This window comes from Haliotis cracherodii, unplaced genomic scaffold (assembly GCF_022045235.1).
Source record: "Haliotis cracherodii isolate W230 unplaced genomic scaffold, xgHalCrac1.p SCAF_17, whole genome shotgun sequence".
Classification (NCBI taxonomy): Eukaryota; Metazoa; Mollusca; class Gastropoda; order Lepetellida; family Haliotidae; genus Haliotis; species Haliotis cracherodii.
Genome location: NW_027266272.1, coordinates 25,842,042 through 25,867,777, shown reverse-complemented (window position 1 = coordinate 25,867,777; position 25,736 = coordinate 25,842,042). Strand labels below are relative to the sequence as shown.

Here is a 25,736-nt window from a genome sequence, read left to right as displayed (position 1 = left end):
TTTTCACAGAAAAGGAGTATGAGATCACAAAATACTCCACAATCAACATTAATTTGGCCTTTAAGTATATTCTCAACAAGATCCTCAGCAGGAGTGATATATAATCAGCATTAGAGACTAAAGGCTTCATCCAAATCGAAAACTTGATGAATTTTTAACTGCAGACACAACACCGCTGCCAATCTTGGAATACAGCTCAGCTTGAAGAGCTTTCTGACCGATTGTTTCATTGTCATACTTGTGCCGAACCTCATCTCTCAGCTTCTGCGTTGCCTCAGCTACTGCTCTTGTCTGAAAATGACAGTTATCACTATTATTTTGTATTTTAGATCAATGACAATTATGGAGTTTCCTTTGAACACATGCAAGATCATGCATAACTTGTTTAGATCATGCATACACATGCTTAGATCATGTACAGGCTACACATACTTAGATCATGAATAGGCTACACATGCTTAGATCATGCATAAGATGCTTAGCCCTTACATACTCATGCTTAGATCATTTATAGGCTACATATACTTAGATCTTGTATAGATCATGTATACACATGCTTAGATCATGAATAGGATACACATGCTTAGATCATGTATAGGCTACACATGCTTAGATCATATATAGTACACATGCTTAGATTATGCATAGGCTATACATGCTTAGATCATGTATAGATCATGTATACACATGCTTAGATCATGTATAGGCTACATATACTTAGATCTTGTATAGATCATGTATACACATGCTTAGATCATGAATAGGATACACATGCTTAGATCATGTACAGGCTACACATGCTTAGATCATGTATAGTACACATGATTAGATTATGTATAGGCTATAGATGCTTAGATCTTGTATAGATCATGTATACACATGCTTAGATCATGTATAGGATACACATGCTTAGATCATGTATAGGATACACATGCTTAGATCATGAATAGGATACACATGCTTAGATCATGTACAGGCTACACATGCTTAGATCATGTATAGTACACATTAGATTATGTATAGGCTATAGATGCTTAGATCATGCATAGATCATATATACAAAAGCTTAGATCATGTATAGGACTTAGTTGATGTAGACAGAACCTCTATGTCAAATTAATTAATGTGGGAGAAAAGCACAGAGTGACGCAAGTCACAGATATGCCCAAACAGGAAAAATATGTGAAACCACCTGCAACACACTAGTGAATGAATGGACGTTGTTTTATGTCCAGTCAGCAATATTCCAGCTATATCAAGACACCATGTTGTTTGCTTGTTGTTTTACGCTGCAGCCAGCAACATCACAGGAAAGTGATGGTAGCCTGTAATATGTGAGTCTGGACCAGACAAACTAGTGGTTGATATCATGAGCACTGACCCACAGTTTGAAGACATGCATCAAGTCACCAAATGTGAGATCTGATCCACGTAGTTGTTTCTTTACGACCAGCCTAGGTTGCTGGGAACTTTGGAGATGTTTGTTTGTTAGTTGTTTAACGCTGCATTTCGTATACAAAATAAACACCCACTAAAAAATCTGTGGGAACATGGTCTCAGTTAAGAGTAGGCCCCATCTATCCAGTTTGACATTAATTATAAAATACAAATGAATCATGTCAAGGGCCATAATTGTTTTCTTTGTTGTTTCACTATCAGCTATACGACCGCTGCCTGTAAAGAATCAAGTCAAACCAGACAAACCAGTGATTGATATTATGAGCAACGATCCATGCCATCAGGGTACGTTGACACGCCATGAACAAAATCACTGTATCCGACCACCCGATCCATTAATTTGTCTCTTACGACCGGCATTGGTTGGCAATGACCAATTCTAACCCGGAATCCCCATGGGGTAAGCTTTTACACATTGGGCACTGGCACCTGTTTTAACCCATCAAGCCCGCAAGCCTTCTATACAGACATTGGAACGGAGATCTACCTGCAAGATGGTGGCATCCTTCTCTTCCTGCAACATCTGGGACTTCTTGTCCTTCAGTTCAATCTCCGACCTCAGACCTTGCTCCCACTTCTGCAGCTCCTTATGCACCCTGACAACACACATCTTGTCTCTAAACCACACATACTGGTTATATGACAGTGAATCAAAACATGACAATATAATATACAGGGAAACATCTTCACCTGAAACATATGCCATCCATAACAGTCATAGCATGTAAGGACACACCCTAGGCAGACTGCAATTCCATCAGCCCTCAGGATACCCGAGACCAGACGACACAGGATGCAGGTTAGTGTCAAGTTGCATCACTGAATATAATAATGTTACCATCATTCTGCCTAAACAATCATCTGATTTAATGGCTAAAACATTTATAAATTCTTTAGTAAGGCTTTAAAAAATTAAAGAATATGTGCTCAGACTAGGACTTTTGAAAATATCGTGCAGGCAGGTGGCGTTATTTTGGTGGGTTTTTTTTGCTTGACACAGATAATATACAGGGAAACATCTTCACCTGAAACATATGCCATCCCTAATAGTCATAACATGTAAGGACACTCCCTAGGCAGACTGCAATTCCATCTACCCTCAGGATACCATCTTCCCGAGGCAAGAGAGTTAACTGACTTTAAATGTCCAGTTTTCGCCCTTGCCGAACTAGGCTGGAATTCCTGGGCTTGATCGCAGCGCAACAAGTGGCTATTACCAGTTATGTCCCTTCTAAGCCTCTCCTTTGGACCAATCAAATTCCATCTCTCGTTTCACATTCATTTGATTTAAACAAATTGGGGGTGCCCAGTCAGGATGATCTGGTCGATGATCAAGATCTATATTGTGATAAAACAGGTCTTACATCGCAAAATGCAACAAATCACGTGAGCACCGTGTTTAAAGACATGAAAAGATTTGGAAAATATCTGTTGACAACGAGTTGGCGGTGCACATGCTTTGCAAATCCTGCAATCAACCGAAATCTGAATGTCAGTTTACGAACCGTATTTCGATTTCGTTGCGCCATGTTGATTGGACTATGCAAAGACTTGTTAGTCCAGCCAAAATGTAACTCCATAATACCAACCTAGTTCGGCAAGGGTGGAAACTGGACTTTCATAGTCAGTTAACTCTCTTGCCTCAGGAAGATGTCAGGATACCCGAGACCAGATGACCCAGCTAGGATGTGTTTGGGTGAGGTGTTTTTTAAAGCTGGAAACTTGTTTTAGGAACAGTTCCACACAATGATCGAAGAAGAAGGATGAAATGCATTGTGTAAGATAGGATAAGTTTTAAATATTATTAATACTACTCAAAAAGAAGTTAAGAACACCCACTACACTTCTTTCATATTACTTTAGTTAATCTACCATGGCATCAAGTGTTCTTAACTTCTTTTCAGTAGTATACATGTGTATTTGTCCATAAACATGAGTTCACAAGATTTTCAGGTGTTATTGTGTATTCCATCTACCATTTAAAACCAGCCGCTGTCGTAGTGGATTTTCCGGACATTGAACACTCAAAAACACTCGCAAACTTAAAATACATGTTTTTATCCAGATTTTGAAACTACTAACTTCTTAATGTTGACTCTGTGCTCCTTCTCCTTGACCTTGCGTTCCTCCTGGAGCCTCCGTGACGTTTCTTGTCGCCGTCGCTCCACACTCGCACTAGCCTTCCTCTCCAGCTACAACATCATTAATAGATTGCAAGCGAGTCTGTGGCATTTGTGGAGCTGTCCAAGCAGTGTTTTTCACATAAACCAAAAAAATTAATAGGCCATTCCCACTAACAGACTGCTGCTTCTTGATTGGCTGATATTTGTATTAATAATTAAATGAGCAGTCTGTGAAGTTTTACTGTTGGCATACTTATTTATAAAAATTGACTTCAAAATGTTTTTCCCTTTCTGGAGGTTTGAACGTAGCCTAAGTGTGCACTCTTTGCAGGTTTACATAGTATGCACACTGAATGTTACGTATATAACTCCATAAACATAGGGGGCAGGGAAGGCCCAGTCGTCTAAGGCGCCGCAATTCGCTGTGCAGAATTGCATCACTTGGGCACACCAGAAACCTATGATTGTGGTTTCGAATCCTGGTTCGCCCCGATTATGTTTCGAGGTTTGTCATCACCATAACCATGCTCGTGGGTATCACCAAAGTGGCTTTCCTCCTACATTAAGCTGACACGCTGTGATATAAGTGGAATATTGTTAAAAGCGGAGTTAAACCCAACTCTCTCACTCCATAAACATAATACATTTTTTAAGTCAATTCTTAAATTAATTGTTTCAAACAGACATTTTCTCTATGAAATCGGTTAATCATTAACTCTTAGAATGAGGTCTGCTCGGACTGCCGGACTCGGACTGCACAAGTCTAGACCCCTGATAATCTTATTTCAATTTCTGAAGTCTGCTGATTTGCTTGATGATTACCACTACATTCACCAATATCCTAGCCATATCACAAACAAAGGTTACAGGGGACCTATTCTAACCCAGAATCCAGAAGGGGTCTGAAGTTATCTGAAACAAGAGTTTGCCACTAATGTGGCTATATCCCCCGCCCCTGTTGCAGAATTTATGACATAATTAAATCCAAACACCACCCTAAAACTTTTTGACCGAGGTGGAACTTGTCCATCTTTCTGCCATGGAATCGTAAAAAATAAACATTTCTGAAATTTCTAAATAGCAAAAGGCACCAGTTCAGCATGTACCTGACAAACCTGCAAAGTTTCATGAAAAAATACTGAATGGTTTATGAGTTATGCTCCGGAAACGAACCCTACCCTCACAGAACCTAAGTCCATCTTGTTGCCATGGAAATGTAAAAAATATAAATTTCTAAAATTTCTAAATAGCAAACATGGCAAAAGGCACCAGTTCAGCATGTACCTGACAGACCTGCAAAGTTTCATGAAAAAATATTGAACTATTTCTGAGTTATGCTCCGGAAACGTGACGGACGGATGGACGGAGCCCATTTCTATATCCCTATAACACCCCTAAAGCCAGACATCACGATGAAGGATGAGGATTCAGCTTGTCACCTGTTTCCTGCGATGCACCAGATCCTGTCTCCATGCCTCCATCTCACTGTCCATCTTCTCCTGGGACTGTCGAGCGTAATCCTGCCGTTTCTCACGTTTACTCCTGTAAAGTTAGTACAATTCTATATTAAACATTTCCTATACATACTAGATAACCATAAATACATCCTTGGGGACATGATCTCTCTTTGGAGTTGGCACAATCTATCCAGCGTGACATAAATCATAAAATACAAATGAATCAGGTCAAGGGCCATATTCATTTGTTGTTAAATACCACAATCAGCAATATTGCAGCTATATGACAGTAGGCTGTAAATGATCAAGTCATGAACCAGATAAACCAACGATTAACATTTTGAGCAACTTCTCACATTGTCCCTGAATTAAACACCCCAAACATTTAGTCTTGTTACTAATACATAGCTTGATGGGGACCTATTCTAAACTGAGACCTCCACAGGATCAAGAGCCACTCTAGCAAAGTAATGTAAAGCAACAGTCAAGTTATCATGACAATCTGCAAATTATATCCCCAGCGTGTGATAGTGTGAACAAAAACTTCATCATCTGTAGGTTGGTTGGTTGGTTGTTGAACGCCGCACTCAGCAATATTCCAGCTATATGACGGCGGTCTGTAAATAATTGAGTCTGGACCAGACAATCCAGTGATTGATATCATGAGCATCAATCCACGCGTTTGGGATGGATGACATGCATCAACCAAGTCAGCAGGCCTGAATACGAGATCCTGTTAGTCGCCTCCTACAACGAGCATAGTCGCCTACAGCAAGCATGGGTTGCTGAAGATCCACCTAACTCAGATGTTCATCATCTGTAGGTACTTCTTAAGTGACTATTAAGTGGAACCTGTCAAATCCGAACTCACACTATAATCCTAATGTGGATCTCTACAACTAAACCAAATTTATTGTATTAACTTGTCACTAAACTCAAATAATCACTACCTTTACTCTGCCCTTAAGCCTGAAACTTTGACACAAAGGATATACTTTTTACATAAGCAACCTTAGAAATTAATGCTAGCCCGCTAGCCGGATACTACTAAATTGTGCTTGGACAAGTAAAACTCCACAGATAGCAGTAGTCCACACTGACCACGAGCATTTGCAGGCCATAGTTCTGAACCAGTTCTCAATGCTTCAATCTTGCTACAAATTGGAACTGAATAGGACTGTAAACATAGCAACCATTTTTTGTCTTTTTCAAGCAGGACTAACTTCATACTCTGAGGTCCACTGAAATAAGGTTTATTCTGGTCCTCTGGACTTGTCATAAATTTCTAATGCATGCAGGTGCAAGTGATGCTCCCTGATCCAAATTACCATTTCCTTCGCGTCACTTCCACTACCAGGGTCATCAATAAGCCTCCATCGATAGGGGGTAATGGCAAAATAATATGCATAGAGCAGCAGCAGTAGACAACGCCATGTATAGGTTAGCACCCTCTTCCAGGGTAATATGGACTACAGTGCACGAGGCGTCAGTCCATATAACCCACTGAGAGGTGCGATAGCCAATTCATAGGTTAGGTTAGGTTTGTTGTTTTACGCCACACTCGGCAATATTCCAGCTATATGACGCGGTCTGAAAATAATCAAATATGGACCAGACAATCCAGTGATTGACATCATGTGCATTGATCTACGCAATTGAGGTACGATGACATTCTTCAACCAAGTCAGCAAGCCTGACCACCTGATCCTGTTAGTCGCCTCTTACAACAAGCATAGTTGCCTTTTACGGCAAGCATGGGTTGCTGAAGACCTATTCAACCCCGATCTTCACGGGTCAGGCCAGTTCATACCATGAGCACGATGCACTATACGCAAGGATGCAAATACAATGAACAAAGGCTTGCTCCCCTCTCGTCTGAATTGAATCGTCAACGTATATTAATATTCCTGATTGAATGGCGATCCCAGGTGGATGTGATGACGATATGGTTGCAAGACAAGGACATTTTATTTTAAGGATTAAAGGATACTTCTTTCAATTGATTTAACTGGTGTGTAAACATCAACAGACAACAGACAGTTGCAATATTTAATAAATATTGTTGCACATGTGCCTTTAGTATTGAATTGTTATGGGACCTATTCTTGCTATAATCTACCCCGGACCTCTGTCCAAACTGGACATTCAGTCCCACACCCTGGTAAAGACAGCATCTATACTCACTGGTTGAGCATCATCTCATGATATTTCTGCTGCAACATCTTTTCGAAGTTCGATCTGGCCGACAAATGTCTCATGTCTACAGAGGAACACAAATGGTTACTTTTCTCTCTGAAACAGAACAAAAACATTATTTGCTAGATTGAAAATCAGTTTCCAACACTAGCCGCATCAGTATCAAGACTTTATTTGAATGCAGTTCTTTTGGACAAAAGGAAATTCTTACACCCTCTTAATGGGACAGGGGAGACAACTCTCATTTGAAGCCGTACTTATACTCTACCTGTGATGTAGATCAATGTTGTAGTCCACTACATATCAGCATGAAAAATAAATGCCTACTCTTTTTGACTTCATAGTGCTGGACTATATGTACAATAACGTGTATACACATGGAGTTAGTCATTTCAGAGACCATGATTAAGTATTAAACACATATGGTTGCAGTGGCTAGAGCCTATATGAAAATAGTTACACGTTGCGAGTTTGTTTTAGTAATTTTATCTTTCCATTATCTATCTTGTCTACTCTATCAAAGATAGAGGTTGAGCAAACAAAAATAACTATAAATTATTTTGTTTAATTTTCTAATTGTGGATTTTAGCTCCGGACAGGAATAACCGTAAACCAAACAAAAAGGGTTGATTAAAGTTATCCTGTTGACAGAATCCCATAGACTTTTACCACTTTCACAAAACCTACAAGCTGCTGTATGGTGCTGACAAACCTGGAAACATAATGAGGGCAAATCTGGTTTTGACACCCATGATCATGAGTTTCTGGCACGAAAAAGAGCACGTCTTCTGGCGCCTTCGACAACTGTGCAGCCAGTGCCTCCTACCCTTGTATTTTAATGGAAGGTTACCACTCGCTAAACCTTCATCCTACCTGTTCAGTCTCTCAACTTGTTGTCTATTCTTTTCAAATATTTCTCTTTCCTTATGATTTTCCAGCATCTTTTTCTGAAAAAAAGAAATCAAATAAATAAGATCAAGATCACAGTGTCCATGGGTATGCTACAAATGGATTAGGTTTGTTTGTTTGTTTGCTGTTTTACGCTGCACTCAGCAATATTCCAGCTATATGATGGCGGTCTGTAAATAATTGAGTCTGGACCAGACAATCCAATGATTGATATCATGAGCATCGATCCACACAATTGGGATCAATGACCTGCTTCAAAGAAGTAAGCGAGCCTGACCACCCGATCCCATTAGTCCCCTTTTAACAAGCATTGTCACCTTTTAAGGTAAGCATGGGTTGCTGAAGACCTGTTCTACTCCGGAATCTTCACGGGTCAAATAGATTAGGAGATATTCTAAGATGTTTCACTGAAATAACACAGTATCACACATTTCTAGCTATAGTCGTGAAAAGCATGCAAATGTTGCTTATTGATACTGTGTGCTTGAGCCAAGTCACGGCAGATATGTATGCATGTGACAGTGACAGGTTTATGGTGCTAGCCCACTGAGATACCATGCAGTTAACATGGATACCCCACTCAGACACATTATACTGTCTCCCAAGTCGACCAGTATTTGTTTTATCTCCTTAATGCCGAGTGTTAGGCAGGGTAACAACAAACACCATCACTTAACGCCTTTTGGTACGACACAGCCGAGGATCAAACCACTGACATCTCTGGGCAAACAGTCAATCCACTTTACTATGGAGGCAGTCTGTCTCTTAATAAGCAAGAGGTGCACTGATCCTTTATTCAGTTTTAGTATTTTGTGTTCGCATAATGTTAGAAAAGATTTCTGGGCTTGTCAAAATATCAAATTTTTAAAATAAATGTCAAGTTTTAAAACAAGACAAAATGAACTATTCCTTTCTGCACAATATTCACAAAAAAATCAGTGAGTTTTACATCACAGGACACCAATATGTGTTACACATTGTACACCCAGGCCATCAAACCCAGACCATCGGTAGGAGGAGCAAGCACTGTCTAGGTGATCCAACTTCCCCAACCGACAATCAGAGCAAATAAGCAAAATAACAAGTCAAAATAATATTTGTGGATTTCCATGTTTTAGAAATAAATCATAATACTGAGATTTCATTATTTGGCCACATGTGACCACACTGACCATCCTCTCGGCGTGGTCTCGCATCTCTTTCTTCTGTTCTGCATTGCGGATCTCAGCCTCCAGCCTCTGTTGAACAAGTTGTCCCACAGCCTCGCGTTCAGTGGCATTCCGCTTCAAACTCAGATCCTGTATAAAGCAAGCCATTGTGCTTCAGGTTATTGATGGTTTACTCTTATTATTATGTTGGAAATGTTTGTTTGTATATTACAACCGAGGTGCTGAGAGACAGAATGATATCACAAACTTAAAAATGCTTTTGTCACTCTAAAATGATCAAGAGCACCAGTCAATACATTTAAAAAATTAGCATCAAATAATTCTGTGTCATGAGTGAATGGGTTTAACGCTGCTTTCAACAGTATTCCAGTTATATCATGGCATGTCAGCTTAATGTGGGAGGAAAGCCCGAAGTGATGCAGGTCTCAGACGTTTACCACTTCCGTGAAACCCACGAGCACAGGTATGGTGCTGACAAACCTAGAAACATAATCGGGGCGAACCGGGATTCGAACCCACAATCATAGGTTTCTGTGCCCAAGGGACGCCACTCTGCACAGTGAATCGCTGCGCCTTAGGCGACTGGGCCACCCGTGCCCCTATTTCTGTGTAGAAATAATTACTTATGATATGGTCGTTAAAAACAAACTGTCTAAATATATCCTGATTTGTGTTTATGCCTTTATCGTGTTTATGCAGCTTAGAACTAAATATGGATGTATTTGTAAATATACTTTATGTCTGTTGCTGTTACATTATCCTACTTCTCATTCAAATTTGGTTTTGGGTACTGGAACTGAATTCTGTGAGACTCATGAAGATCCGGGATAGAATAGGTCTTCAGCAACCCATGTTTGTCGTAAGAGGTGACTAACAGGATTGGGTGAACAGGCTTGCTGACTTGGCTGATGCATGTCATCGTATCCCAATTGCGTGGATCGATGCTCATGATGTCAATCCCTGTATTTCTGGTCCAGACTCTATGATTAACACACCATTGTCACACAGCTAGAATATTGCTGAGTGTGGAGTTAAACAACACACAAAGCATACTGTGAGGTTAATAATCTGATAATTGTGTTCTAGTTGTCTGAGGCCTTTCTAAAAATCATACGTCATTTTTCTCTCAAGAATAATGGTCAGCAACTTGAGACAGAATTTCACAGAAATGAGATATGTTTTTTAATGAAGGCCTCAGACAACTAGAACAATGTTGCATTCATATTACATAATGGTCAGGGCCAGTGAAGATCCGGGGTAGAATAGGTCTTCAGCAACCCATGCTTGCCGTAAAAGGGCGACTATGCTTGTCGCAAAAGGCGACTAACGGGATCGGTTGATCAGGCTCGCTGACTTGGTTGATGCATGTCATCGATCCCTACTGCATGGATTGATGCTCATGTTGTCAATCACTGGATTGTCTTGTCCAGACTCGTTTACTTACAGACCGCTGTCATATAGCTGGAATATTGCTGAGTACGGCGTTAACAAACAAACAAACAAACAAACATAATGGTCAGAAGCTGGAGTGTGGAAGCATCATGTAGGTTTGTGATGGGTACTTGAGTACTTGGTCATGATTATTTCCCTGACCCGAATACCCGACCAGGGGAGATAACTCACATCTTCACTTCTTTAACATGTGATGCAAACATGGAAGTGACAGTGTCTGGGCATATTTTGAGTTATATGATGCCATCAACCTACCTGCATGCTCTTCCTCAGTTTTTCTCTCTCTTGCTTCTCAACTAGTTGCTGTTCCTGCAAAACACATGTTTCATCTTATATCAATTAACCCATTATGATACTTTGCCAACAACAAACATGATAACACCCATGTGCATCCAGGAATGATAACACCCATGTGGATCCAGGAATGATAACACCCATGTAGATCCAGGAATGATATCACCCATGTGGATCCAGGAATGATAACACCCATGTGGATCCAGGAATGATATCACCCATGTGGATCCAGGAATGATAACACCCATGTGGATCCAGGAATGATATCACCCATGTGGATCCAGGAATGATATCACCCATGTGGATCCAGGAATGATAACACCTATGTGCATCCAGGAATGATATCACCCATGTGGATCCAGGAATGATATTACCCATGTGGATCCAGGAATGATATCACCCATGTGGATCCAGGAATGATAACACCCATGTGGATCCAGGAATGATAACACCTATGTGCATCCAGGAATGATATCACCCATGTGGATCCAGGAATGATATCACCCATGTGGATCCAGGAATGATAACACCTATGTGCATCCAGGAATGATATCACCCATGTGGATCCAGGAATGATATCACCCATGTGGATCCAGGAATGATAACACCTATGTGCATCCAGGAATGATAACACCCATGTGGATACAGGAAAGGCATAAAAGGCACTATGATTGTCATAAGAGTCAGTGTAAACGAATAGGTAGAAAGTCCAAAATCTGAAAATATTTGATAATGACAGCTTATTGATGAACATAACTATTCAGATTTCCTAATTTGATAAAAGTTGTTTCCAAGCATGACACTCCCCCCATCTCTTGAAAATGACCCATATGGTTCTTCATTATGAGTTACAAAGGCCACCATCTTTGACTATGCACTGACCCTCATCTGCAGCTGCTTGTGTAGACTGTTCTCCCACTGTCTGCTGGACTCCAGGACCGACACCTCCTTCCCCCGTCTCAGTTCTTCCTCTGTCTTCCTCTTCCTCTTATCCGCTGATTGCTGAAATACCATCAACACCAGTGTCACTCTGTTCCCAAAACTGTGCCTACCTGCCCGCAATTGCCTCTAGCCATTAATTTCAGTTGTTTTTAGCGTTAATACTTTTAATTGAGGGTTCATGTCATACACAGTACCTAAATACTGGATTTTAGGCACGAGTGTCATGAACATTGTATGAAATGAACACAAGTATAATGTTTTATTTATTACCGAAGAAGATGTCTACATACAGAGACAAATTTTAGTGTTTACCTATAAGGACAGCAAGTCACAACAGCAGTAGACCACAATTTGTCGAATGACGTCAACAATCTTCAGCTATGAAGTTTCTAGTATGACATCATTCCAACCTCACATCACAAAAAGATTTGAATGACATCAACAATGACGTCCGGATGACGGAAACAATACACTATTGTCTCGTGGCTTGATATGACCCACCTTGATATTTTTGCCCTCGTAGGTAATAAATATATATGCACTATCATTAGCTGGATGTACAATGGCAAAATGTTGTTTTCCAGACTCGGTCTTCAGACTCATGTCTAAAGTTACAGACAAATGTTACTGCTTACAAAACAAGTGGTGGACAAGAACCCTTCACATATACAAGAATCAATTGCCCTGTCAAACTAAGAATCAAATCAGATCAAATCCATGAACATCGGTATTGCACTGACAAACTAAGAATCAAATAAGATCAAATCCACGAACATCGGTATTGCACTGTCAAACTAACAATCAAATCAGATCAAATCCATGAACATCGGTATTGCACTGACAAACTAAGAATCAAATAAGATCAAATCCATGAACATCGGTATTGCACTGTCAAACTAACAATCACAATCACATCAAATCCATGAACATTGATATTGCACTGTCAAACTAAGAATCAAATCAGATCAAATCCATGAACATTGATATTGCACTGACAAACTAACAATCACAATCACATCAAATCCATGAACATTGATATTGCACTGTCAAACTAAGAATCAAATCAGATCAAATCCATGAACATTGATATTGCACTGTCAAACTAACAATCACAATCACATCAAATCCATGAACATTGATATTGCACTGACAAACTAACAATCACAATCACATCAAATCCATGAACATTGATATTGCACTGTCAAACTAACAATCACAATCACATCAAATCCATGAACATTGATATTGCACTGTCAAACTAAGAATCAAATCAGATCAAATCCATGAACTTTGATATTGCACTGTCAAACTAACAATCACAATCACATCAAATCTATGATCAAAGACCACAGCTTATGACACTAAGGGACATTCATGTTGTTGGTTGTTTGTTTGTTGTTTAACTCCGCACTCAGCAATATTCCAGCTAGATGATAAATGATAGATGATAAATAATCCAGTCTGGACCAGACAATCCAGTGATTGATATCATCAGCATCGATCTATGCAATTGGGATCGATGACATGCATCAACAAAGTCAGCGAGCCTGACCACCCGATCCCACCTTTTAGTCGCCCTTTACGACAATCATAGTCGCCATTTATGTCCCCTACACAATAAGATAACAAACTGTGCTGTGTTCAGTTACCGAAGTTTTCTAACCCCACACCACGTATAGCTGGAATACTGCTGAGTGCGCCGTTAAACAACAAACAAACAACCATGTATAAACAATCCTTTATAATCATGGTAATAGATGTAAATCTTAGGATGTAAATCAGAAGAAGATGAAGCTGTTGTCTCTGCTTGGAGTAAGTACTTGCAAACAGAGTATATCAGGGTTTGATATTGGCTCACAAGGATATTGACTAATTATTATCTAAAAATGACCATAGGACGGACTCCTTCCAAACGTGGACCGCCTGTCTTCCCAGAGAGCTCTATCAGATTCAGGTATCCGGGTGAAACTTAAACTGCAGCATGGCATCTCAGGGGCTAGCACTATAAAACTGCCATAAGTCTGGACTGGTACAACTGGCAGACACACAACTGCATTCTCATCACTTTATACTGAAAGTGCAATAATACAGAAAACATCCATGCACACTCACACATGCATGCACATCGCCATACATGTGCAGTAATGTTGATAGCAGTGTTAAACCTGATTTCACCTTTTAATTTGCCTTTTAACCAAAAACAGGTGTATATATCAAAGCCGACAAAAATGACGACATTGATAAACATTCCAGGTGTAGGAATACATACTGTGGCGTGACATGAATCAGGTGATTGGCAAGAGGCGAGAAGAAGTGCAACAGTCAGACTCTAATCGAACCGGAAGAAGGCGTCTGTTTCAAATGACGTGGTCAGTTACCGTCAGATTCAAACATTAGTTCCCTGAGAACAGGAAGACACAGTTGGAAAAGATTGAGAAATGAAACCCGAAGACATGAAAGTTGTGGAACCGAGGCAAGCGGGGAAAAAACAGGCCAGCGAGTCTGCACATTTGCTGTTTCATTCCTTCACGGCCTTCGGTCTCAAAGGGTTGTGTGAATATGAACAATGAATGTGCATGAATTTCGCTAAATGCCCTGTGCATGACTATCGATACTCTTAAGCAGGAAGGGAATTCCCTCGAATGTAAGTTTGGGATTCCCCGACATTCCGTAGTAACGAAAGTAGTCCGCCTAGGTGGGTGTGGCTTAATTGTTTTACATTCATTGGGAAATGAATGCAATAACATGTGACCAATTCAGCTAATTTAATTATTGTATGTTAAAACCATATGTTAAAGATCTGAGATCTACTCCCCCCCTGGAACATCTCTCCCTTTACCTTCTTCATATGTCGGACTCTGTTCTCCTCCGCTAACAGAAGTCTCCTCTGTGTCTCGGCGTGGTCACGGATCTGCAGCTCCTCCCGTCTCTCGTCGTCCCAGGCCACCCTCGCCTTCTCACGCTGGGCATACAGCTTCCTCTCAGTGATGCGCTTCTTCTTCATCAACTCCACAATCCGTTTATCCTGTGTAAGAAAAGTAGGAACCTTTCAACATAAACGATGCAATTGAAAAAGTTATCAATGTTTATGAAAGTCTTACATTTAGACAGAATTTTTCAGTTCAGAATAAGCAGCCTTTTGACAGGTATATACACTCCTAACAAAAATATCAACACTGAAAACCATGCAGCAACTGAAGTATTTGGAGTGGTTCAGTGAGTGAGTAGTTGAGAGGTTGAGTGGTTGGTTGGTTGAGTAAAGTAAAGAAACATTTTTCTTAAATGTTCGGGTTATATTTATGAAAGTTATTTCATGAGTGAGTTTCATGAGTGAGTTTCATGAGTTTCATGAGTGAGTGAGTGAGTGAGTTTCATGAGTTTCATGAGTGAGTGAGTGAGTGAAAATGTCTAGTTTCCACCCTTGGCTGGATTTCCATAGTAACAGTTTGACTAGACTAACAAGTCTATTTATAGTCCAATAAAAATCTTGTATGGCATCTACAGACATTTGAAAAACTTCATGTTTTAATATAGGTGCTCAAGTTTCATTACAATATAGATCTTGATTATAAATCAGATTGTCTTGACTGCGTGTAGTTTGAAGCAATTGCAAGTGATATGACAGCTGGAATCTAAAGGGACCTAGCATAGCATACCCACTGGTGGAACTACGATCCAACCTGGAAATTCCAGTCTAGTTTCGCAAGGGTAGAAACTGGACTTTCAAAGTAAGTTAACGCCCGAGCCTCGGGACGATGGTGAGTATCATGCATGGGTCAAAAAACAAAACCATACTAACAAACAACTTGACACTACAATCACACTTCACTGACATTTGTCTTGTGTCCAACCCTACATAGGTTCTTCACAAAGGATCAAAAGCACAAGAAGTGATGACTGATGGACCTTTTAGGTCCATGATGGACCTTTTAGGCCCATAGAATCTCGTCCTTTAAGGAATATACAAAACTTTCACAAATCATCATGAATGTTATCAGATTCGTCCATGTGAATGAGACCTAGACGTTCAAATCAACGCTTGTGTTGACATGAGACACACTTTCCCCCAAGCTTATTTTCTGTTATGTAGAGGATACAAACATTTGGTAGAATAATTCATTTTTTTGGACTTGTCAGGACTTGCTTAAATACAGATTTCTGAAAAATCAGTCTTCACCTCTCAATTAAATCAATGCTATTTTTCAACGTTCTGACCATTTCTAGTGTAACAGGGATTAATTTAGTTAAATTATGTCGTGTACATAAATGTATAATTAATCATTTTAATCTTATTTCAGGTTTCAGTGATCCGGCAGATGATGATATACACATGTATATATACAAGTTAAAATTAGTTGTCAGTCCGTCTCTCTCTTGCTTTTATGTTTACTGCACAGTTCTGTGTCACAGGGCTTGTCACATTTTGGGTATAAGGGTATTTGGGTTGGTCTATTTTCCTGTCATTGTCTTTAGTGTTTTAACAATAACCCAGGCCAAGCTTCTCACTTGATTGGTCCTGTTTTCAAATATACATGTCATCCGCCATGTTACTAACCAGTCACACTATCAGGATTGCACACCTGCTTGATTATTGCACAACTCAAAGGTTAGTTAGTATACATTTTAGTTGTTATATAAATTGTAAATTAAAGTCTAATATAAATCATTGCATAAAATAGGTTTAAATATGTTCATGATCAACCTAGTGTAAGTATATACACAATCTACCATTTAACCTGTATGAATGTGCATATGGTTTGTTTTCTATGTTTAATCTGGTCAATATGATGGCTAGAAATTATTGTTTTGTAACTGTTTACTGTATGCAACTGTATGGTGTAATATTGATATATCATCAATCCTGTATTGTTGGTAATATTGTAGAAGTTCATTGTGGTGGTCACCATTTTGTATATATGTTTCACTAAGTATAATGGTAGCCCTTGATCAATGTATTATCCCTTATATAGGTTTACTATACGAGTTTGCTGTCGGGCTACTTGGTGAGTGGACACACTCCCGTGTCACCCACAGGGTAGGTTTCTTTGTACAGACTCTATGGTCTGTTTCATTATTAGGCCATGTTATTTTTATAGTCTTCATGTCAACAGATACTTTGTTCATCACATGTAAACATGTAATCATATAAAGTCACTTGTGTAATCTATTATTGTGTTATACCTGTATATGATGATATATATGCGCATTTATGTACTTAGTTCATAATGATGATAGGTTCACCACGTGTGATTTTAATTCATGTATATTGTTTATTTTTATTATTATTACAGAGTGCCTTCTTCCACTACGCTGGAATATACAGATTGTACCTCACAACCTGTAGCCTGTGGTTTATGTAATAACACCCTAACACCACTATATCATGGCTGCAACACTAGCTTAACATTTTGACATTTCAAGAGGGTCAAAACAGCCCTCGTATCCTCCCACATCCATTCCCTTTCCATCAAAACAGCTGACATCTTACAGTTTCTGGTATTTTCACAGGTGACCTGCTTGTGTTGATCTTTGACCTTGTCGACCTTGTGGATGTGTTACTCCTGGTAGATGTGTTCCGTGATGACCTGGGAATGCTGGTTGCCGAGGTGTTTCTGGTTGGAGAGGTGTTTCTTGAAGCACTGCGATTTCTAAGAACAAAATTTGTTGAAACAGTGACTTTGCAAGAGACAAATGGCAATAGAATTTACCAACTTTTGATATGACATTTAGTACCATTAACAAATTTGAATGGTTAATGTTACTTAAAAAAACGTTTTGGATAAAAATCGGTAAATGTCCAAGAAAATGAACCGATCTGAAACCCGGTTGACACTGAAGCAAACATGTCATTTTCAACAACGATATTTTAGGAATAGAGCTACCAATCATCCACTACAAGGGGTTAATGTTATAGATTCAAGAAACCAATACAGTGTTTGGCACTAACGCTGGTCCGAGTCTAGCATATATAAGGACCAGTAAAATTTAACAAATGCTGGTCCGGTAGTTTGGGGTTATTTGGGGATGAACAAAGTAATTTAAGTTTACCGGTAAAAGTCTTTTGAAATCAGTGACAGATCAATCAGATCTTAGTTCTCGCTACCGCTAAACAAAGATCTGAGGGCATCCCATTAGGGGTCACGTCAGGACGACCTCACAACCGACCAATCAGAGCGTCGCTTACCAGATCATGAAAGTGACAGTCAGAATGTGATTTTTTATCATGCAACCTCGAAAACTTTAACACGGGTATTCTGAACAACATTACGGGCTTAACGACTGAAGCTATACAATCTAGACCATCTATTAGCCATTCCAGAATGTTCTTTTGTTCAGGTTTCAAATTTTTAATCGAGAATTTGTCAAAATATGTTTCGAGGCGTAGTCACCAATTTTAAATTAACGCCAAAAAGCATGTGAAAGCTGCCTTCTGATTGGCTAATGTCGACTTCTTGTCAGTCAGTCCATTGGATGGTTAAAGTTCGCACAAGGTCGATCTAATGTGATTGTTTAACGGTAGTGAGAACTAAGATCTGATTTTTTTGAGATTGGTGACAGATTGACCCTAAACTCTATGCAAGACCTGCAACCTGAACAACCCTGTTCTTGTTCTTGCCAGGTTTCTCATGCTAATTGCAGGAGTACAACCTTCTAAAACTGTTTTAGATCAGGACCACTGTGCCCAGTAGAGACCCAACAGGACTAGTAGAGTTCCTATGAGCTTGTCCTTTGCACAACAGACATATTTTGGCCAGTATCAAGCACTGCTATACATCATGTACTTGCCAGTCGTGACTGAGAGTGTCAAATATTTATAAGATCTGGTCTTCATCGAATTCAGCAACTGGTCTTCAGCAGCCGATGCTTGTCATAAGAGGTGACTAATGGGATCAAGTGGTCAGACTAGCCGACGTGGTTGATGTATGTCATTGTATCTCAGTTGTGTACATCGATGCTCATCATGCCAATCACTGGATTGTCTGGTCCAGACTTGATTAATTACAGACTGCTGTCATATAGCTGAAGTATTGCTGAGTGTGGTGCCAAGCAAACAACACTGTACTTGCCTGACTGCTTTTGACTTGCTGGTTCGACCTTCTTTCCTAGAGAGCAGCTCATGCTTGAGTTTAAGGCTTTCATGGTGCAGTTCTTCAGCTCTGTAACCATGGTAGCAAAAGATTAACATCCCAGCAAATAACTTGATCTGTACAAACAACTTAAACAAAGTCAAAACTAGGTCACACTCCCCCTTTCGCAGCAGGAAGAAAACGTGAAAGCAACCATGGCAGCATAGATTAGAAAAGGAAAGTACATTCAGACAATGTTCTGGTCTGTGTAAGTGACTTTAGTGGTGGTAGAAACTGTTGCAAACATATTCGTAGTAATTGTCAATGGTGAAATTGGGTTTAATGTTGCGTCCAAGATTATTGCACTTATATAGCGAGGTGCAAGCATGTGTGTGTGGCTGCTTGTACTTGTCCGGACTGATGCCAATTTATAGTGCTAGCCGACCGAGATACCATGCCGCAGTTTAACATGAATACCCCAATCAGACACAGTATACTGACTCCGAGCCGACCAGTTTTAGTCCTTTAATGCCAAGCGCCAGACAGGGTTACAAAAAGTACCTCTTTTAACGTCTTTTGGTATGACGCGGCCAGGGATCAAACCCTGGACCTTCCGCTCTCCGGGTGGACTCTACCTCTAGACCACAGAGGCGGTAATTGTCAGTGACAGCAAATGATTTAACTACATGTTCCAGTCAACAATATCAACATGTACCAGTCAACAATATCAACATGTACCAGTCAACAATATCAAGTGTCATCACAGCCAGATTTAAACTGCAGAGAATGGAGGCTACTCGTGTGGATTTGCACGAGAACAAGAGTTGTGTGCATCAACATGGCAGGATTGATTGTTCTTGAGTTTCTGGGTCGGGACAGTTTCTAAAAGGCTAGCTGTACCTGTATAACAGCGATGAGGGCAAATCCCTGCATTTTCAAACTTCTCAAGGATATGGCTACAGCAAGCCATTACATCTCCATGACCTCACCTGTTCTGGACATCCTTGGTCGTGAGTCTCTTGTGGCCAACTGATGTTGCCCACGCTGTCCTCTGTCTCTGTAGCGAGCCCTTGTCAAAACCAACACCTAGAAATGGGCAAGATTACAACAATGTTTCTTAGATGGATTTCATGGAAAACATTGTTTGATCTGGTGATACATCTTGTTGATTTCATGGTTTCAGATATTTTACTAACACAATAACTTTTGTAGGCTGAAATAGAATGATATGCCAATATATAAAAAAAAATGGGAGTGCTAAACATGCTAAAAAAATATGATAATTTTATGATAATAATGATAATGTAGGTTGATTACAATTACATTCACTCACAATCAGGTTGTGATGTGTGAAATCAAGGGTGAAGTTTAGAGAAGATATAAACTGAACAGTCTCAGACCTGCTCTGGAATGAACCCAACCTATATCATGGCTGTAACTGTGTCCAACTGGATCATCCGTTGATGCAATGAAAATGCCAAATATCAAATACTTCAGTACTCCACAAACAACGAGGGGGCCCCCTTCAAGGAGACCTCAGGCTTAAGTCTTGTACATCACGTACATGTTAATCATGTTGGGAAAATCCAAAATCACAGGTATAGTTACTACAGGCTAAAACAAAATCAGGAACTCAACCAAATGAGCAACAGATCCTAACAAATCATGAAAACAACACACAACACTCTACAGAGAATTCCAGCACTTTCAATCACTAGCAGGATGCATTCAAGATTATAGATTACTAGTACAGAGCTACAGATAAGCTGTGTATTTGCATAAAATACCCCCCAAAACTATTCTAAACCCAATTACTTTCAATTCACTTGTGTACAGAAACGCATGCATCAAATGGAAAACTCAATTATTTAAAAACAGCATGTGTAAAAATCCAATGAAACTTTTTTCAGCATGTGTACAACGAAGCTAATTTCCGAAACACAATTAAAAACCTATTTACTTTCCGAGTCAACAATGGTCAAGCCTATATTTAGAACCATTATATACATCTAAAACATTATTCCATTTTTTTTTAAATCTCAAAATGCTTCCTCATTTGGGGAAAAATCCAATAGAGTGATGAATAGATGAGTGGAAAAATATTGGTTACCCTATGAAAAATGTAATAACCCAATTAAAACAGAAACCTTCAAGTAAAATCTCAATTGCTCAAAAAGTTATCTGGAGTTCCGCTGGTATTCATAACTCAAACCACAGCAACTTTCTATGGTAAGACCAGCATCAGCAAATCCCTTCGTCATCAAACCTCACAGTATTTCTCAGCAAAACCAAAATAGAGCATTATAGGGCAAAGTCCATACAAAGTGACCCTGACGTTTATGAGAATGTAAGCGAACTGGGTTTAATGAAACTTTGATCAGTATTCGATTCCGTATTCCATGTAATAAGTGCCCCGCTATGATAAGCGCCCACAGCGTTATTTGCCAATATATTGGCTAATGAACAATCCCAATTAGCACCCTACCGATTGATCAATGCACACAAGACTTATTTATTTGTGTATAATACGCACCTTTGTGTCATATGCACCCTTAACTACGGGGAATTCTGGAAAAATACATCGTGTATAATACGCACAGACTTTTCATTTGTATCATTTCAAGCTGTCAGCATAAACCATAAAATTTAACTCTTTAACCAATTTATATTCTAATAAGAGCCCCCTATTTCTAATTTTGAAAGTACTGGACGCTTATCATGCTTATTACATCTAATACAGTATATCACTATCAGCTTGATGTGGGAGGAAAGCCTGAAGTGATGCAGGTCTTAGACATTTACCACTTTGGCGAAATCCAAGAGCTTGTGTATGATACACAGTCGAGGTGACCCAGGATATGAACCCAGTCCTAGGCATGCCCAAGGGACACAACTCTGCACATTTATGAAGCAAGGGAGGTAATCACTACAAACATGTGACTCACCCGTGTTAATCCTGACTGTGTTTTTGTTTGTCCCTGTAGTGTTGTAATGTGGCTCTGTAGCAATGATCCGGTACCTTTCCTCCCGACACATCTGAAGCTTGCCTGCAATAGGGAGTCCCAAAAACACCAATGAAGAAATGTTACATGTACTGGTAATTTGGTAGTGGGGTGAGCAAAATATACTGTCCTTAGACCAACCTCACCCCAACCCCAATAAATGACCAGTCCCTTAGTTCATGTCAACACATGTATGATACATAACCATGATAACAAAATGCAAATCTTAAGCATGTTAAACTAAAATGTGTCAAAATGGATGTTAAAAATGGTTTAGCATGTTGAAAGTTTTTCAGGAAGCTTTTTATAATATTTAAATATTTGAAACATGAGGAAATGTAGATAAACATGATAAAGACAGTACAAAAGTATGGCCAAAAAATTCATCTTCCATCACAAACTTGCTCCGAGATTTTCTGTTGAAGTTGACAAAATTGACCCATTCCTCTCATTTTAACATTCTTGTATACAGGTGTTCTTAAAGTAAGGCTGGGACGAGTCCAAAGTTACTACCCGGGTACCCACCACCCTATTACTCTACCCTACGCAGTTACCCGGTGTAGATATCTAGAGATAGGTACAAACTGTCCAATTTGGAAAAGTGTGACCAAAGCCCTGGCAAAATGTATTTTGTTAGATATGCGTGTAAAATTATCTGGTCATGCATACACTGAAGTTTACTGCATGAAGTTTTATCTTTATTCAAACATATAAAAGTCAGAAGGAATGGGTGCATTGTCAGAAAGAAATAGGATCATCAGTGACATAGTGAATGCCTAGAGGTTTAGTTAATCTTTGTCATTAAACAATATATCACGTGACTAACCGTGGGTGCGGGTAGTCTTGTGGGTTCCTGGTCCTATTCAGGACCCGACCAACCCGAGTTACCCATACTAAAAGATGCCAGAAGTTAAAATATTGCAGTTGTGAGTATGTAAGAAAGATAAAGGCTAGTTTTCAACCATGTGAGTGAGTTGGGTTTGACGCCACTTTTAACAGTATTCCAGTTATATCACGGCGTGTCAGCTTAATGTAGGAGGAAAGCCCGAAGTGATGCAGGTCTGAACCCCAAGCACAGGTATGGTTCTGACAAACCTAGAAACCTAATCGAGGTGAACCGGGATTGGAACCCACAATCATAGGTTTCTGGCATGCCCAAGGGACACAGCTCTGCACAGCGAATCGTGGCGCCTTAGACTGGGCCACCCGTGCCCCCGACAACCATCTGAACATTTCTGATTTTTTCACTCCATTATTACAGAGTTTTCAGAAACTATAATTTGTCATTTCCTATCTTGTCCTTTGCAAAATGTTCCTACACAAGCATGACAAGCAGCTTGTCTCTACTTACGGACTCTGGCCTGCTCATGTTCATCGTAGATGTTGTAGATGGTACGGAGGGGGATGTCCTGGGGTAGCAGCTCCTCCTGGAACTCTGCCAGCGGCTTGTACAGCAGGTCCACTGGCTGGGGAATGAGAAGACGATGCTTACCTTATATAAAATACATCCTGTTATTTCTTATGAATTGCCTTCAGGAATCTAACTAATTACGTCATTAACTATTTGGGATGTCACTGATTGGAAACTGTAATATTGACATATATCGACTCAAACGTATCATGATATATCGATTAATATGAAAATCAAATTTCTGCCCTCTTATTATCTATCTTTGCCTCTGCAATCTTAACAAATGTAAATGTCTCTGTATCAGTGATTTATGTATCGATATATATATAAAAATCTGCATGGATACACAACTGACAATCAATGCATCAATAAAGCTATAAATGATCACACATATACACAAACTGCCAACACACCTTGAGAAGTATGTTACATGCATGATAACCTCAAGACAGGCAAGTTTCTATGATCATCATCTTCTATAATTAGCACTTGCCCAAGTCAGTTTTACCAATGTTAAAGGTATCCCAATATTGTAAATATTGTCGCTGTTTATGGTGTTTTCTCCTTTATTATCACTATTTGTCATGGTAAAACTATTGAGGTTAAAGTACATCCCTGAGAGTGACTTTATTATCGTTTGGGTTGCAAACTGAATGAGAATGATGAATGTTTCTTCGTTTGCAGCAGAGCAAACCTGACTATCAAAATACCCAATACCTGACTGTCAAAAAACAGTACAGTAACTGTTAAAAAAGTAACAAAACCAGCTTACCTTTACTGAGAACCGTGAGCAAGCCTCAAGTGACCTTGGACTTGACAGCACATACTTGCTGTCTTCAAATTGAGGGTCTTCAAAGTTATTAAGATCAATCTTAATGGGTAGGTAAGCTGGAAAAACAACCAATGACAGTTTCTTCATGAACAAAATCACCTTCATGACAAGCAACCTCACAGTTGTATTTGCTCAAAAGAAAATTATTATTTTAACACTATTTAGTGGCCCGTCATTTATTATAGGGGGGATTGCCGTGAGATTGGAGATTGGGGCAGGAATTGTAAGCAAAATATGATGCAGTTCTAACTTATCTAAGACCAACCCCACATTTAAATAAATGACCAGTCTCCCCTAACATGCATCTGATTGTGAAGTAAATGTATTAAAACAACTTCAGGGTTGGCTACTGTTGCTAAGAAAGCTTCAGAACAGTTGACATACTAACCCTCAAAAACTCCAAAAGTAATTGAAAGGTGGAAATATATACACAAAATATGTGAATTTCTCATATCATAACATATTTCTGAGTGTTTCTGAGTCAGCAGCTTTGATGAGGTCATACCTCCCTTTATGATATAATGCGATAAACCATATCATCGCTGTATTGGTACATCTCGTAATCCACACACCCTGTCAACTGTTTACAAATGTAAATCTAAGCACAATATTTCATTGCTTGGTCGCATACAGGACTTGTTGCGGTATGTCACGGCTACTCAAAAGTATACATGTTAACTTTTTATGATAGTTTCTGGAAAGATTTTGAAGTGGAATTACCCCTACCTCCATTGTAAATATTTAGGAAAGAACCCATTTGTTTTTTACCAAAACTGTGTCGTACACATACTGATTATGCAAAATCCAAAACAGGAAGTGGTGTAAACCACATAATCCACACATATCACACAACAAAAATAGAGTTGCTCGTCCTTGAGTCAGTGATCATGGTGATGACAGGTACCAAACGGATAAAGAAAATCAGCATCGATCAATCCTAATTGATGTGTCATAAAAGTTGGACAAAGAACAAGAAACATTTTTCGTATGACAAAATTAATAGGTTAGAAAGCGTGCGCCAGTACGATCCACTATAAATTAACTACCGCAATAATATAGTCTAGCGTACCATCCTGAATAGAATCTATGGCTTCAGTTTTATAACAAATACAGGCCGGGTATGACTAAATTCTCATCATCCACAAGACCGTGCATCTAAAGTTCATAACATTCTGAAGTTTTCTTAACATGCTTAAAGGTATCGTAAAAAGTCTGCCATTTATATCCACAAAAGTTATGAGTTCTTCAAACGTTTTCTAATTTGCCGCCGAGAAAGAAAAGCATGCAGGTGCTTGCACTGGTCAAAATGTAAATATATCCATGAGATAGCTAAATAATAAAGTAATGCATTATACTAATCAACTATTATAGTTACCATTGTCATATCCCGATGTTTCTGACGTAATACTTATCCTCGTTGTCAT

General features: G+C 39.4%; 1 protein-coding gene across 1 annotated transcript; it reads right to left on the bottom strand.

Moving 5' to 3' along the window:
* LOC139464735 (coiled-coil domain-containing protein 177-like) lies at window positions 1-25,736 on the bottom strand. The gene is made up of 17 exons (XM_071246249.1): window positions 25,688-25,736; window positions 24,253-24,368; window positions 23,421-23,535; window positions 22,013-22,114; window positions 20,057-20,153; window positions 19,068-19,157; window positions 17,489-17,648; window positions 14,840-15,025; window positions 11,941-12,060; window positions 11,020-11,073; window positions 9,316-9,441; window positions 8,108-8,181; window positions 7,223-7,330; window positions 5,021-5,123; window positions 3,541-3,650; window positions 1,946-2,054; window positions 1-291 (listed from the first exon to the last, which is right to left on the bottom strand). The coding sequence occupies exons 1-17, from the start codon at window positions 25,734-25,736 to the stop codon at window positions 127-129; spliced, it is 1,884 nt and encodes a 627-aa protein (XP_071102350.1). The 3' UTR covers window positions 1-126.

Excerpts from the sequence above, each read along its gene's own strand:
- LOC139464735 (XM_071246249.1), bottom strand. The coding sequence starts at position 25,736 with ATGACAACGAGGATAAGTATTACGTCAGAAACATCGGGATATGACAAT. Across the intron at positions 17,649-19,067 it reads AGCAAGTCAAAAGCAGTCAG|AAATCGCAGTGCTTCAAGAA; the intron begins GCAAGTACAGTG and ends TTTTGTTCTTAG. Across the intron at positions 3,651-5,020 it reads TGGTGCATCGCAGGAAACAG|CTGGAGAGGAAGGCTAGTGC; the intron begins GTGACAAGCTGA and ends ATGATGTTGTAG.